At 42.4% G+C, this 16,754-nt stretch overlaps 1 protein-coding gene across 5 annotated transcripts in view; it reads right to left on the bottom strand.

Moving 5' to 3' along the window:
• Positions 1-16,754, bottom strand: part of LOC124709616 (tumor susceptibility gene 101 protein) — a 162,724-nt gene that overhangs the window by 52,393 nt on the left and 93,577 nt on the right. For all 5 annotated transcript variants that reach the window (XM_047240854.1, XM_047240853.1, XM_047240855.1 and 2 more), the window contains one exon: positions 16,045-16,277. In XM_047240854.1, the coding sequence (XP_047096810.1) occupies positions 16,045-16,277 (233 nt within the window). The remainder of the gene's footprint in view (positions 1-16,044; positions 16,278-16,754) is intronic.

Here is a 16,754-nt window from a genome sequence, read left to right as displayed (position 1 = left end):
CATTATTGTCCGGTAAAGGATAGGCAACCATACTTCTGCATTTTATTTATATCTTTTACTCTTGATTGGTGCTAAATTTTTCAGAAAGTGTAACTACGGAAAAAATTCATTAAATAAATTTTAATTAAAAACAGCTTAGCAGGGATATGGGGTGGCAACCCTGGCACTTCAGAATTGCACAAGTGGGAACACTTTGTACAACGTATCATCTGTTCCCATAAAAACCCAGCTTAAACCTCCAGAAGACCCTGTGTCCCACCTACCTATCCCCTTCCCTGTTCACATTTCAGTACCAAACATGTCTATCCTGGCAAAGGGTCTGTAAGTCCTTACCCTTTCTCTATTCCCCCCCCCCCCCTCCCCCACTCTCTCTCACACCTCCAGCACAACTTCCTGACACTGCACTTAACTCCCTTATCCTGTCCCTAGCAAATTAATGCATGCTCCATCTGGCAGCATTAGCCTCGTGTGTGTGTGTGTGTGTGTGTGTGTGTGTGTGTGTGTGTGTGTGTGTATTTGTCCGAAAGCTTTAATATTTCAGCAGTCTTTTTCGTTATGTCTGTTTGCAACTCAGTGTCTCCTCCATACAATGCTCACTTACATTTCAATGAAATTAAAAAGCACAGGGCTTAAAAGCAAAATGACAAAAGGAAATGGCAAAAAGAAAAGTCAATAAAAATTATACAGCCAAACAATCTGACAATTCTGAACATTAAAAGAATATGAAAAACAGATTGTTAAGGTAACATACAGTTAGATCTGCCTGCAGGAAAGTATTTAGCAATCTTTACAATGGTTGTGGTTTGCCAGTAAAGGAAGTGTGTGATCAATTGAACTTTGCAGCAAGGACCTAATAGGACATACATCTGAATTTTAAATTTCTATGCATTGTTTCTATGCATTAAGTCCATTCTGTTATTTTTTAGTAGAATGGATTGGGTGCAGATATGGTGTAGTACCAGAAAAATAAAATGAAATTAAACATGAATCATTTGCACACTGATGTTCTGAAGTGGGAGGAATGTTAAAATTTAAAAGAATTATCAAGAGCTATCATGGACAAGTACACAAAAAATGGCAGACTAAAACAAAATATACATGAACTGCTGTTAATCATTCATGGGGAGTAATGCAAGCCTTGTTCCAAATTCAGAGAACTATTTGCTATAAGACTTCTTCAATAGGTCAGTGGATCAGTTCAGTATTGTACTGGCACTAAATTTTAGTTACTACAAGATTTACAGAGAGAATTAACACAAATATACAAAAGTGAACCAGTCCAGATAGCCACGCACATTAGATTCCCTGCTTCCAGTACACAAGGAGCTGCTTTGGGCCTATCTCAAATCTGCTCAGTGGATTAATGACAGGAACCAGTGTGTCAGCCAACCTGGATGGGGTTGTAAGGTTTCCCACATACACTTAGATAAATGCCAAACTAGTTCTCAGGTTCTGCCTCATTTACATGATGTGCTAAAACTTTCACAAACAGTGTCACACTTGACAATGCAATATACACCAGATGCAGACGAAGAGATGGGTAGCTTTGGGGGAGGATAAAAGACATCGAGGTCATCGGTCGCACTGGATTAGAGAAGGAAGTTGGCCGTGCCCTTTGAAAGGAACCATCCCAGCATTTACCTGGAGCAATTTAGGGAAATCATGGAAAACCTAAATCAGGATGGCCAGATGGGGGATTGAACCATCATCCTCCCGAATGCGAGTCCAGTGTGCAGACAGAAGAGGTAGATGGATTCCTCCCTGGGGAGAGCTGACAGTGGTTTTAAAATGCCTTTGGGAGCGTCGACTCCATCCTAATATTAGCCTATGTACAGGTATGATTCTCCATGAAAATTGGAGAACTTGGATCTGGCAGGCTGTACGACACTGCAATGAATGAACTGATGGGTGGATGGATGGATACAAAAGTGAAGAACATATTGAACATAATGAAAATTGTTCATTTCTGGAAAGAAAAATACAATTACCAGAAAAACTGTTACTGACAACTCTAAAATAAGCACCGACTTAATAGCAGTGGTATTTAACATAACATGTATCACATAGTGAGCAACTGATATAGGGAATAGTGTACGTAAAAGATCTTCAGGACCCTTTACTATACGAACAACTGGAGGAAAAAGTAGAAGAGAATAAGCTTTCCTTGTGAGAGGATTTCAGGATTTATGGGACTGGTATATCATGGCAAATGCAAACACTATTCCTCCATAATGGAGAAGTAATGGCAGAATCAACAGATGGTTTGAAGACATAACTGTAATCTGGACCACAATATCCACTAACAATTAGTTGGTTTTGTTTTGCTTTAGGTTCCAAAAACAACTGCGGTCAAATGTGCCCAAGTCAAAACTATAGAACACGAAGACAGAGAGGAGTTAAAAAATGGCTATACATCAGTCCCAATTGGCATAAGAGAAGACAGCTAAATACAGGGACATGGAGAAGGGGCTAAAAGAGACTATACAGAAATGGAGGTCCAAAACTAGAAATTAAATGGCCTTCGCCATATTGCTTTGGCAGATAAAAAGTAAAACATGGTTGACAGCCCGCATGTCATTTGCTAAAATGGTCAATAACTCAAGACGGCAAACCCAAGCGGGAACGTAAACAGTTAAAAAATGAGCATTTTGTCAGGAAGTGGCAGACAGTTAAAACTTGGGCACAAGGTGTAAAAAGTGGTGGAATAGTGCCACTTATCAAATGACGATGGCTAAAAAGGCAGTGCCCAATACGCAGCCTAGTTAAAATGACCTCCTCCTGATGGGAGCGTTGAGAGGAGGTCTTCCAAGCCGCTGGGAGACGGTTAATAAGCTGGAGCTTATTCCTGTGCAGGGAGGACCATTAGCAATGCCAAGGGGATACCCCCTCCTGACAAACAGCAACACAGGGATCATTGGAGGGAATACAGGAACAAACGGGCTGAGGTACAAGGACTGCAGCCTTGGCACCAGCATCAGCAGCCTCGTTTCCTGGCAGACCGACATGACAAGGAACCCACATAAACATCACAGTGGCTCCACCAAGAGTGAAGCAAGTGACAGTTTTCCCGGACCCGCTGCACTAAGGGATGGGCAGTGTACAATGCAAATAGGCTTTGAAGGGCACTGAGTGAGTCTGAGCAGAGGATGCAATTGAGAAGTCTGTGTCACTGGATGTACTCCAAGGCCTGATACAGGGTGAAGAGCTCAGCTGTAAATACTGAGCAGTGTGCTGGAGGCCGATATCAAAAGACATGAGTGCCAAAGATGAAGCCACACGCAACCCCAGGGTCAGTCCAAGAGCCATCAGTGTGCACAAAGGTTCTAATGCAAAGTTCCTTGCGAAGGTCATGACACAGAAGGTGATAGAGTGAGGCTGGAGTAGTGTCCTTAGGAAGTGAATGAAAGCCAAGGTGGTGGAGGGTTTACACCCACCAGGAAAGTTACAGGTAGTGTGAAGTTAAGTCGCCGTAGCAAGTGCCGAAAGCGGACTCCAGGAGGTAACAGAGAAGAGGGACACGCCCCATACTGGCGATCAAAGGAATCATTGAAGAAGGAGGCATAGGATGGGTGGCCACGCATGGCAGACAAACGGTATGCATACCTGCTGAGGAGAAACTCACGGCGGTAGGACAGTGGTAGTTCAGCAGCTTCAACATACAGGCTCTCAACTGGGCTATTGTAAAAGGCGCCAGTGGCCAAACGGATGGCACGATAGTGGATAGTGTTGAGACGGCATAAGAGGGATGGACGGGCAAACGCACAAACAAAGCACCCATAGTCAAGTTTCGAATGGACAAGGGACTGGTTCAAATGGAGGAGGGTGGTTCGATCGGCACCCCAGGAAGTACCATTAAGGACATGTAGGACATTGAGTAACCACGTACAGCGGGCTGCCAGGCAAGACACATGGGAGAACCAAGAAGAGTTTCCTATCGAGCATGAGCCGCAGAAATTTCGTATTTCGTAGTTTCGACAAATGGAAGGGCAACAAGCCCAAGATGTAAAGATGGTGGGAGAAGTAAATTGCGCCACCAGAAATTCATTCAGATGGTTTTGCAGTGGAAAAACAAAAGCTATTGTTCATGTTCCAGGAGTAAAGATGATCTAGACATCGCTGAAGATGCCGCTCAGTGAGACAGGTCGGTGGGAAACTTCAATAGACGGCAAAATCAATAACAAAAAGGGAGCCAGAGATGCTTGGTGGGAGACACGCCATATAGGGTTAGTGGTGATAGCAAAGAGAACACCGCTCAGGACGGAACCCTGAGGCACACTGTTTTCCTTGATAAAGGTGTCTGACAAGGCTCAACCCACACACACCTTGAAAACTTGGTCTTTTAAAAATTCCTGAAGGAAACAGGGCAGGCGGCCACAGAAATCCCACATTTAAAGAGTAAGGAGGATACCAGTTCTCCAGCAGGTGTCGTAGGCCTTCTCCAAATCGAAAAACATTGCCACAGTCTGGGATTTCTGCAGAAAACCATTCATAACATTGGTGGACAAAGTAACAAGATGGTAAACTGCAGAATGACGTGCTCGAAATCCACACTGTGCATTTGTTAGTAAACTGCGAGACTCGAGCCACCATACCAGCTGGGCATGAATCATACGTTCCATCACCTTGCAAATGCAGCTCATGAGAGAGATGGAGCAGTAGCTAGAAGGGAGGTTTTTGTCCTTACCAGGCTTAGGTATGGGTATGACAGTGGCTTCACGCCAAAGTCCAGGAAATGTGCCCTCTGCCCATATGCGGTTGTACGTGTTAAGCAGAAAGTGCTTGCCCGCAAGAGAAAGGTGTTGCAACATCTGAACCTGGACAGCATCTGGCCTGGGGCGGAGGATCGGGATGAACTGAGAGCATGATCTAGTTCCCTCATAGTAAAAGTGGCATTGTAGCACTCCCGATTCTGAGAAGAGAAGGGTATCGCCCAAGTCTCCTCTGTTTGTTTCCAATGGAGTAAGGCAGGGTGATAGTGGGAAGAGCTCAAAACTTCCGCAAAATGGCGGCCCAAGGTGTTGGAGATAGCAATAGGGTCCACGATGAGATCGTCTGCTACTGTCAGGCCAGAAATTGGTGAATGGATCTTAGTCCCAGAGAGCTGTCGGTGGTTGGCCCACACAACAGAGGAAGGAGTGGGACTGTTAAAAGAACTAGTGCATGAAATCCAGCTAGTAGCTTTTTTGCTATCCTGAAGAATGCAATGACACTTTGCATGCATCTATTTATAATGAATGTAGTTCATCATCATAGGATTATGGTTAAAAACATGGAGAGCACAAATTAGGTCGCGACACATCTCAATCCACCAAGGGACTGGGACACGGCGTGGTAAAGAGAAAGTGTGAGGAATGGAATATTCCGTAGCAATAAGGATAATGTTTGTGAAATACTCCGCCTGGTCATCACAACTGGGGATATCTTGTTTTTCTAAGGTCACCAGGGAATAGTAAAGCGCTGTCAGTCAGCCTTAGTAAGCTCCCATTTGGATGTGCACACAGGTGGGGTAAGAATCAGTAAATGGATAGCACATGGGAAATGGTCGCTCGAGTAGGCGTCAGAAAGAACAGGCCACTCAGGATGATGGGCAAGCTGGGCAGTGCAGAATGATAGGTCCAAATGAGACAAGGTGTGTGAGGAGTCACAAAGGAAAGTGGGTGCTCCAATCTTAATGTAGAAGAGGTTGAGTTGATTAAGAAAATCAGCCAAGAGGGCACCTCTCTTACAGGTTCTGGGAGAACCCCAAAGGGGATGATGAGCATTAAAGTCACAGAGTAGCAGAAATGGGGGAGGTAGCAGCCCAATAAGCTGAAGGAAATCTGCCCTGGTGACATCAAATGATGGATGGACATAAATGGTACAGAGGGAAAAGGTCAGGTGGGGAAGAAAAAGACGAACTGCAACAGCTAGAAGATAAGGTAGTCAGGGAGATGGGTTGACTATGAATGTCATCCCGTGCGAGCAGCATGACACCCCCATGAGATGGAATGCCGACCTCAGGGGGAATGTCAAAACTAACTGGGAAGAAATGTGAAAGCTCAAAGCGGTAGTAAGGGAGCAATTTCGTTTCCTGAAGGCAGAGTACAAGGGGATGCTGCAATGCTAAAAGCAACAGTAAATCCTCTTTGTAGGACTGAAGGCCAAGAAAGTTCCAATGGAGGAGAGTCATGATGAGGAAGAGATGTAGGGGTGTCACCTGGGTGGCTGCTGAGTGACAGCCCTTGAAGAGTCGCTGCTACAGGGCACAGACACAGGAGGACCCTGCTCCATGGGGTCCACAGAAGCATTGGCTTGCTTGTGCTGATGGTCTGTGGAGTCCAACACTGAAAAACAGTTGGTGGTGTGCACTGGCGACACGGAGGCTGGCTGGGCTAAGGTATCACATGGCAACAATGTCGAAGAGGATCTTCAAGTCGGCGAAGGAGAAGATCGTTTGTCTTTGGTGAACTACTTTGAGCCTTTCTGGTTAAAGGAAGAGTTGGGTGTTCTTTGGCTGGAGGGACGTAAGATGTCTACTTAGGAGTACTCCTTCTGTGCTTTCTGGCCTATCAGTTGTGTAGTTGGTGGCTTCGCCCCTTGAGGCGAGAGTTTGATGGCTTGTTGCACAGCTGGACAGCGATGCTACCTTGACACTGGGTGATTTCACAAGCTCAGAGCTGAGTTTGAGGTCACATGTCTGCATGGCCATGTCCTTCATGGAGCGAGGGGTAACAAGAACAATACTATCAGTGCCAGACGGGAGAACGCAGGGTTAGCAACTAGTCAATAACTTGAGAGGTACGGGGTAAGGCACTTTTTCCCTTACCCAAATCTCTTGGACAGCTCGCTCATCAAGATGCATGGTACAATCCTGAGACGAGGCAGCACGGTCACCATTGCAGTTGATACAGCGGGGAGGAGGAGGTGGACAATCACCCTTGAGCGCACCCCTACCACATGTTACACATTTGGCTGGGTGTTGACAAGACATTCTAGTGTGGTTCAAATGATGACACTTGGTAGCAGTGCATTGGGTTTGGAATGTATGGCCGAACTGTGATAATTTCATAGCCTGCTTTGACCTTGGATGGAAGCACCACTCTATCACAGGTGAGAAAAAGAGGGTGGGCACTAAGAATGAATCTACCTTTTTCATCACCTGATGGATGGCAATGACACCCTGATCAGAGAGGTAAGATTGGATTTCAGCCTCCGTTAGACAGTCGAGCAGTCTACTGTAAATAACCTCACGGGAAGAATTAAAAGTTCTATGGGCCTCGACACGAACAGTGTAGCCATGGAGAAGCGAGGCGGCAAGCAGTTGTTGGGCTTGAGAATCAGAAGTAGTCTCCAAAAGCAAAGTGCCATCCCGTAAAAGAGAACAGGATTTCACAGGGCCGGCAATTACAACACCTTTCTGATTAATAAACGGATTTACCACGGTGAAGGACTGGCCATTTTCAGAATGTGAGGCCACGAGGGACCGTGGTACAGCGGCAAGGGTCTTTGAACCATTAATCTCATTACGTTTATGTTTCATAGAATTTGATTGTTAAGATGATTGGCTCAATGCAAGAAAATCCCCCTTGATGGCCACCATCTCCAATGGCGCGCTCCTTCCAACTGAGGTCCCCCTTCACAAGGGGATGCACCCGCCTTAGGTGATTGTTCACATCATCTCAGGTCGCACCTCCCAAACATCTGACAGAGGGACCAATCGGCAATTTGGGAAGCTTGCAGCTCAGGTAATCACCCCTCCCTGGGCTGGACCTGGCCTCTACCGGGGGTACATGTGAACCCGATCTGCGATCCCGGGGCTGGGAATTATGCGTTATCCAGTCACCTATTACGTGTCAGATGTGTGGCCCGGCATTCAGGAGGGCACAGAGAGGAAGAAGAAAAAGAGGAACCTCAAATGTTGAAATGGAGGAATGAGAGGAGAAGGGAAACAAAGAATGGAAAAGGGAGTGAAAGAACAGTGGGGGGTTCTGCCAAAAGCTCAATATGTTACAGTCTTTTCATTGTGTCTGTCTGAAACTCAGTGTCATCTTTATGGCGATCAAAAAAAAATCTATGCTTTTCATAATACTATTGACAGTCCACACTGGTCTTCCCATTGTTGGACTGTAGCTACTCTATTCTCCAAAACATAGCAGTTCTACTGCAGAGACAATAAAAGGAGTACTTTATTAATGTAGGAGTACAAGAGACTACTCATCGAACAGTACAGGCATTGAACTGTCTACAGGCAGACAAAAAAGAATCAAACCCCCCCCCCCTTTTTTTTTTTTTTTTTTTTTACAAGTCCTTTAACAGGTCAGAGAGGGAGAACACACACACACACACACACACACACACACACACACACACACACACACACACACACACACACACACCTCTGCTACTCTACAAAGCTGAACACACAATGCCTTACTAAGGTCACAGAGTACTAGTGCTATAGACTCTTTGTCTCCAAAACCCTGACATATATCTGTAAATGCCATGATTGCAGCTGGATAGGAATGCACAAGGGGAGAGGCAGCAGGTGTAGGGGATAGAAATGTGTCCTGAGTGATATATGGGCACCAGACCCAATGAGTTCGTATAACATACTATGACAGTGAATTGGGAGCGGGGGAGCGGATGGCAAACCAGAGTAATGGAGACTGTTGAGGGATACAGGTGCAGTGGGTTCGCAGAGATTGGGGCCAGGAGCACTTTTTGTGTGCTTGTTGACACTCAACACCTCTTTTCTTTATTGAGTTGTCTCCTTTACTCCTAAATTATTTACATTCTTTCATAAACTTCCTTGCTGTATTTAGACAACACTTTAATTTGGTGCAAATATTTAGTACAAAGAAACTGCTGATGATGATTATATATCCACTAACAACTACAAAGTCACTTTACTGGAATCTGCGTGAATCATCCACCGATACATCATGCAGTCCTAGATGCTTGAGAAGTGTCAGACTAGTGATAAAATATGAAATCCAGCACAGTGAACTTATTTGTCTTGTCTACTGTTATGTTGTAATAATAATAATAATAATAATAATAATAAGCCAAAATCTGGCATGGTACTTCATGGGGTTTATGTTGTTGTTATAGTTTTTCTCAGTTGCTGAGTGAATACCAGTGAAGTGTGGCAACCAGCTGTGTCAAAAAAAGTTGTTTTGATGTTCTTATACGCAGTGTCCTGTGTAGCATATTAAGCTGTGGGTGGTAGAATGTATCAGTTAAAACATGGTAGAAGCTAAGTTAATGTAGTTGATTTTAAGTTTTCATTAAGTATTTGCTACAGCCTGGGAGTAAACTGCAGAATAGAGGAATTGCAGTATATAAGGCCACATAGATTGCCTGTAATTAAGACATAACTTGCTCATTATTGTCCAGACAATTACATTTATTAAAGACCTCACAGGATGTATATAGCAAGACCTCTACACAACTGAATAAAGAAGTAATACATGCCAGTTGCTGCTTAAGGTTTAACACCTTAATTTTCTTATCAGGGAAAAAGCTGGTTGAGCTCATTAGTGAAATTATATGCATCAGCTTATCAGCTTTTGGGAGACAATTTTTTTTTTTTTTTTTTTTTTTTTTTTTTTTTTTTTTAGATAAATTCAGACACAGATTAAAAGACAGAGACTACATTACACCAAGAAGCATGCTTATTAGGCACCAGAAGGAAAAAAGATGTCAAAAAGACAATTAACATTAGTTTTTATACAGATTCAACAACCCTTCACCAAAATATGAAGGCAATAACAAATTAAGGATATCAGCTTGAAGATGAACTTTAGCCTTTAAACTGTATAGTAGTATGAACCACAGAACACTGGTATGGAGATACAGAAACCAAATATTTAGTATTATTCACATGTGAGAGGGTAATCTGCTACTGCAGCACTTCCCAGAAGAGTGAGGGCTATAGGAACACACAGTTGAAATTCAGACACGACCCCAGAACAGTTAGTGAGGATAAACATTTTAAAATAACAGATATTTAAATAACAGAGATTGGTTTTAAAAAATTATTCTGTGTTTATCACTTAGCAGTAATCCAGATTTTGATGAATTAACAGAGTTTATGGACAAAGTTTCAAAGCAAAATTAGACAATCTTATGTGGAGGCATAAATATAAATACATATATCTTAGCTGAAACCAGTATAAAAGTTCATGACAGTTTTAGCATACCACAGTAGCTAAACAGTGAAATGAAGATAGCAAGAACTTCAGCTATCAGCAGTTGGTCATGTTATTAAAACATAGACAGAGAAAGCTGTGATGTATCTGCAAAAGACTTTGGACTATCATATTGCTTATGTCAAATAATAAAACTAAAAGCTAATTTGGTAAAGCCCATAGTAGCAGGACTACGGAAGACTGGATGCCGACTCTCTCATCAGCACTGGTCCACTCGGCACCAGCCCTCCTCTCGGTGTACCTCCTGTCAGTGCCGGCCCTAGTGTCATCACCACACCTGTCTGCAACTATGTCAGCTCTATGGCAGTCTAGACATTGCCAATCCCATACCGGCTGGACCTCCAGTCACCACCAAGACTGTCTGTGACAGTGTCAGTCTTGTTATCATTTCATGTCACTAGCCCTGTCCTGGCTGACCCTCATGTTGTCAACTGTCCCTGCTGATACTGCTGCCAGCCATCCCATCCATCCTACTGTCGCCAGTCCTGCCCCCCCCCCCCCCCAATCATCATCACATCTGTCTGTTACAACTTCGATCCACTCATCAGTCCATCCGTTGCTGGCTCTGTCAGTTGACCCTCGTGCTAGCACTGGCTAGGCTTCAAGTCATCGCAACATCCATTTGCGACATCATCCATCCATCTGTCAGTCTTCCTGCTGCCGGCCCTGCCCTGTTCCAGCCAGCCCTCCTGATGTTGCCAGCAATGTCGGTGCTGACACCAGCTGTCTAGTTAATGTGTTCATTCCTGACCCTGCCATGGCTTGTCCTCTTGCCACCACCACCACCACCACAGCTGTCCCTGTAGGCAGCCCAGTGATTCCCACTGACGTCAACACTGGTGGATGTGGTGTGCCTTTTCCCACATGTGCAGTGCCTCTCTGAGTTGGTTGCACCAACTCTTTTTAAGGGAGGAGGGGGAGGGAGGGGGGAGATAACTCATGTATGCAGGGCTGCCCCCTGCATAATTCAACCACCACACTTCCATCTTAGTTTAGAGGGCCACATACGGCCCCTGCCTCACGTATGAGGTTCTTACTAAACAGGCAAAGCAAGGTATTGTGTACATCTTCACGACAATGTGACGTGCAAGTCACAGCAGGCAGCACAGCAATCCGTGGGCACTATCTTATCCATCCAGTCATATGCTCATGTGGTACCACATTGTATGCTTCCGCAGGTTACCACACAGATCTGCACTCCATGCGAAAGAAAACCAGATGTGTCCCGTACTCTGACAGATCAAGAGCTGCTTCAAGTTTGCACAACGGACCCTGCCTGCCAAGACTGCTGCCTGCCGACTTCTTGTGCCATGTTTGTTGTGAAGAACGACTGCTGCTGTACTTCTAGCAGCCGCTCATGATGCACCACTTTGCTGTTTTTACCAATGGCTGCCTGTGAGCTCCTCACTCCTAGGACAAGGCTGAACACTCTTGTCTGCTCCTTGAGATACTGTCCAGAATAGATTGTTTTCATTTATCAAGTTGTAAAGACAACCTCTCTCAGAAGTGTACTTTGTTTAGTTACTGTAACAAACAGTTGTGTTGTAAAAGCATGTTTCATCACTTCTCAGCAGAGGATACAACACAGATCGTAGAGATAACACAGGCTTCAAATGATGTGAATTTTTTAGGGAAACTTTAAAGTATTGGATTCAAAATATATCAACAGAAGAGTCCTTCAGGGTAGTATCTTGGGACCAACATTGTTCTTTATATACAGGGTGTCCCAAAAAGAATGACCCGATTCTAACTTGAAATAATATTGAGACAAATGTTACTACATAACTGAAACAGCACTAGATGTACTCGGCATGGTCTAGAGCTTCAGAAAAAATCCACTGGATGTCGCTACGAGTGCTGACTTGTAGAGTGCAGCCAGTCTCGCATAATATTGCGTCTACGCAACAGAAGGCGTATAGTGTTATTGAATTTAGTCGTACTCAATCAGGGATCGCAGTTCTGCGGGTGTTTCATATTCGATTTCGAGCTAAACCACCATCACCAAAGAACATTCAATGGTGGTATAAACAGTTTGAAGAAACAGGGTGCCTATGTAAAAGCAAAAGTCCTGGCCGGCCACGCGTTCCTGAACAAACAGTGGAACAAATCCAATGAGCATTTGAGCGGAGCCCCCACAAGACTATGCATTGTGCTAGCCGAGAACTTGCGTTACTGCGCACGACAGTGTTACTTGTGTTACGGTGTCGTTTAGCCCTCAAACCATACCAATTATAACTGGTACAAGCTCTACGAGATACTGACAAAGTGAAGCAAGTGGACTTTAGCAATGCTATTCTAGAGGACATGGAAGATGACACTTTTATGTCACGGTTGATATTCAGCGATGAGGCAACTTTCCTCATGAAACAATTTAACACGAATGTGATTCACCAAAAGAGAATTTTTTTGTGCTGTTTCGCAAAGCGAGGTTTATGGACCCTACTTTTTTGAGGAATGTTACTGTTTATTCCCACAACTTGACTCGGACAATTTCATCTATCAGCAAGATGAAGCACCACCGCACTGTCACAACAGTTTCCTCAATGCGATCATGCCTCAACGTTGGATAGTGTGTACAAGACTGGAAGACCAGGCTTTACACTATTGGCCTCCAAGGTCCCCGGACTTAACACCATGTGATTTCTTCCTGTGGTGATATTTTAAACAATGTGTGTACGTTCCTCCCTTACCTCATGACACTGATGAACTAAAAACCAAAATATCAGCTGCTGTAGCTTCAGTGACAAAAGACACCTTACGCTCAGTCTGGGATGAATTTGGCTATCGGCTAGATGTCGTCCTTGCAGCCAGTGGAGGACATATTGGACATTTATCATGGATTTTTATAAACTTCTGTCTTTTCTAAGTAATTTAGTATGCAATTTGTTGGTGTTAAGCCCTTCTTCCTCACAAATAATTCTATTTAAAATCGAGTCAATCGTTTTGGGATACCCTGTATATTAATGAATTTCCATACCATCCTGTTAGCCTATAACAGCAACAGGCTAAATACTGGAGCTGCTGGCAGAGAAAATAAATTAAGCCCTTGAGAAAATTTACAGTTGGTCAGTTTGTATAATAAAATAACATTCAACATAAAGAAAATAAGCAACATGAATTTCTTCTTAAAAATGGAAAATGATTATGTAACACTAACTTTAAATGATAGATCCATACACTGTATAGCAAGTGCAACATTTTAGGGATGAATATTGACAGTCACATGAAGTGGAATGCACCACAAAAAGATAGTACAGAAAAAGTCATCCACTTGTAGAGCCTCGTCATTAGTTTTTAGCAGAAACTGCATATAAGTTTGACACACTTAGTTTTGGAATCATTTTTTTGGTATCTAATACACGGGAAGTTGACACAATTTTCACACTATAAAAACTGTCATAATAATAATAACCAAAAACAGTCACTGGACTCACTCTGAAGACCTGACGCTTCGGATGGCGATTCTAACTGCATCAGGTGAAGACATCTACCAATATGTTACACATATTAAGGACACCAGTAGCATTTATAATCATGGGAGAAAACTACACTAAACTTAGAAAACTACACTAAACTTGTACCTCTAAAATACAAATGTTACACATACAAGGAATATTTAGAGAACAGAAAGAATGGCAAAAAATTAACAGAATTTAACTTAATAAACACTTCAGTCATTCTGTAGCATAAAGTGAAAACATAGTGCATCTTATTGTGGCAGTGGTCACAGGAGAGTGCGTTTAGGTGTCTGTGTGGTTGCGTGTACTCTTACAAGAGAACACAAGGAGCAAGAGCTCAATAGCTAGTATGAATAGTGTTTTTGTGTTATATATTTCTATGCTCCACACATCAGTCCACTATAGAAGAATGGTTGCTTTTCCCTTCCTTTATTTACTATAATATCTTATGTCCAAGATATGTGATGGATTATGTAGTAAGTAACATCCCCCAACTTTTCTGCACTCAACATCTTGTTCATATGTGGAGGGATGCTGATTTAGTTTTTCAGATAGACAAATGGGAAAACATGAAAAACATAACATGGCCTCAATTTTGGCTGAAAGTGGGTGTGTCTAGCACATGCTTGTAATGAATACAATGGGGAAGAGTATTTTCTGAGATTATAAAAGGCCTGTTAACAACAAGTACATCCCCCATCAGTTAAACCTATCTATAACAATATGTCTGCATCCATGAACTGATTAACTTTATAATTGTTTACCTCTTTGTGTTAAAATGACATGTTAAACACCGTTGTGTACACAATTTGTGGACTAATAAGCTATGTTTACAGAAAATTTATTGTATGTTTTAAGGTCTCACAATATGTAACAAGAAGGCAGTGGTTAAGAGTTCATTAAAAAACCACAAGAAAGAAAAGTTAAATTCACCATGACTAATGCACAAGACTAGCACTGAGACAGTATTTCTGAAAACAGTCATGGTGTTCTCAAACCAACATGGGTGGATTAAGGAATTATTAACTGTCTAGTTACCCAGGTTTGGCTGGAACAGCCTTATACCTGGAGGTCTCTTTTATCCTGGGGAAATGCATTGACCTGCCCATCCTTCCCAACCTACTCCTCTTTCCTCCCCAAGAGAAGAACCTATGCTTCCAAAAGTTGTAAGTTCATTATCTACTTTTAAGTCTACCTGTTGGCATACTGTAATTCTGCCTCCTGAAGGTATGTAAATATAGCCAGCCATTCTGTCTCCTCATAATTTCAGACTGCGACACATGAAGTCTACAATAGCTGGGTTGATCTTGGCATTGATATAAGGTTCCAACAAGATGCACTATTTTCCACAGTGTCTTATTGAAACGACACAGAATGCATAACAATATGACTTTAACCTACAAGTACGTCTACACAATGTCCGTTTCCTCATGTGCATGTACAGATGCAAGGGAATACAAGTGCAACTATCACTAGTGCTTGAATGCATATGCACAATAGTGCCCAGATGTTGCCTCAGAGCTCTTGGAATTGAAATCAACTGTTACCACAAGATTTTCACATTGTACTTGTAAAACTAACAAAGTTATCTTTATGCAAGGTAAGGTTATGTTTAATGCAGTTTCAGCAGAGATAAAGCAGGCAATAAGGACTTGTTACCTGAAAACATGATTTGTATGCAACTATTAGCTAATAAATTTTGTGACTGAAAACAAAACATATCTTTGACTCCTTCACAAAATTGCAATATCCACAAGAGATGTTCTAAATGACAAAAAATTTCAATTGTATTTTGTTACTTTTACTGCACACTGAAATTGTTTTGCAACAGTAATTTATATATATAAAATTAGGTGAACAAAATTACTTACATACTTTTGGGGATTGCTCTAAAATTGTAAATGTTATGACATTTCGGAGACAACTGATTCGCACAAACAAATGTGGAAATTTGTTGCCAATGCCACCTATTTTGATGTCAGAGATTGTATTTCATTTTACAAAAGGTATCTCAGTCTGTCACGAGTTTAAATTTCTTAGTTCGTAGGCTGCTCTCATACTTTTACTAAGATAATCTTTTGAACTGCACTTCCAAAACAATCTCATGATCTTCTAAGGACAACAATGTGCATTATTGTTGCCAGAAATTTCAAATAGAAAGAGACAACAAAACACTGTGAAACAGACAAGCCTTTAATAAATAATGAGCTTACAAGATGCCCACTGAGGACAAGAAGCTATGCACTTTGACATATGCCTTCTATTTTTGACAAAAGATGCATCTGTTAAACACATGCCTACCCTGTGCTGCTAAAGACTTCAAGCACATGTACAAGTTTAGCAGAAAAAGACATCGTGTGAGGACATCTCAAATTTGATTTTATTTTTATGCTCACCGTTTGGTTCTGTGTTGGGTATGGAGGGTATCCACGATACCCAGCCTGGTTGTTGCTCTGATATAGTGGAGGATATGGTGGAAAACCTGGTTGGTTGGAAGGATAAGATGTAGGGTACGGAGGATACGGTGTTGAGGTAGGAGGTTGATATGGTGTGCCAGTAGGATAAGGAGGATAAGGCGTTGCCCGTGGAGGTGGCCCACTGGAACCAGTATTAGGAACTGGCATATATGCTGCAAAAGTATTGGTATAATTATTAAATGTAATTTAATATACGTATTTTATTGCTAAATATAAATAGGTATGAAACTTCACTATATACTACACATTTTCAAATAATTACAGTAAAATAAATTCTACTAATACCCAAGTAAAATATTTAGGTATTAATAGTGAATAAGTATTATGACAGCAGTTTCTTTACTAGATAGTGTCCCACTACGTCCTGTATTGGTTTTCATCTGAGACGTGTAATGACTTTCTCAACAATTTATTGAAATACATATACCACTGACACTTTTCACTGAATCTTTGCTGAAAGTCAGGTCATTAAAAGCGCAAGTACACATTTTTGGTACTGACCATGGATTACATTCATAGCCTCTGCACTGGTGTTCTCACACGTACTCATCAGTCTTATGACACACCTTATTAGATGAGGGTTGACTGAAAAGTAATGCCTCCACCTTCATAACCCTTCAACAGTTGGC

This window comes from Schistocerca piceifrons, chromosome 1 (assembly GCF_021461385.2).
Source record: "Schistocerca piceifrons isolate TAMUIC-IGC-003096 chromosome 1, iqSchPice1.1, whole genome shotgun sequence".
NCBI classification, from domain to species: Eukaryota; Metazoa; Arthropoda; class Insecta; order Orthoptera; family Acrididae; genus Schistocerca; species Schistocerca piceifrons.
Note: the sequence above shows the minus strand (reverse complement) of the source record. Positions and strands in the feature narration are given on the sequence as shown.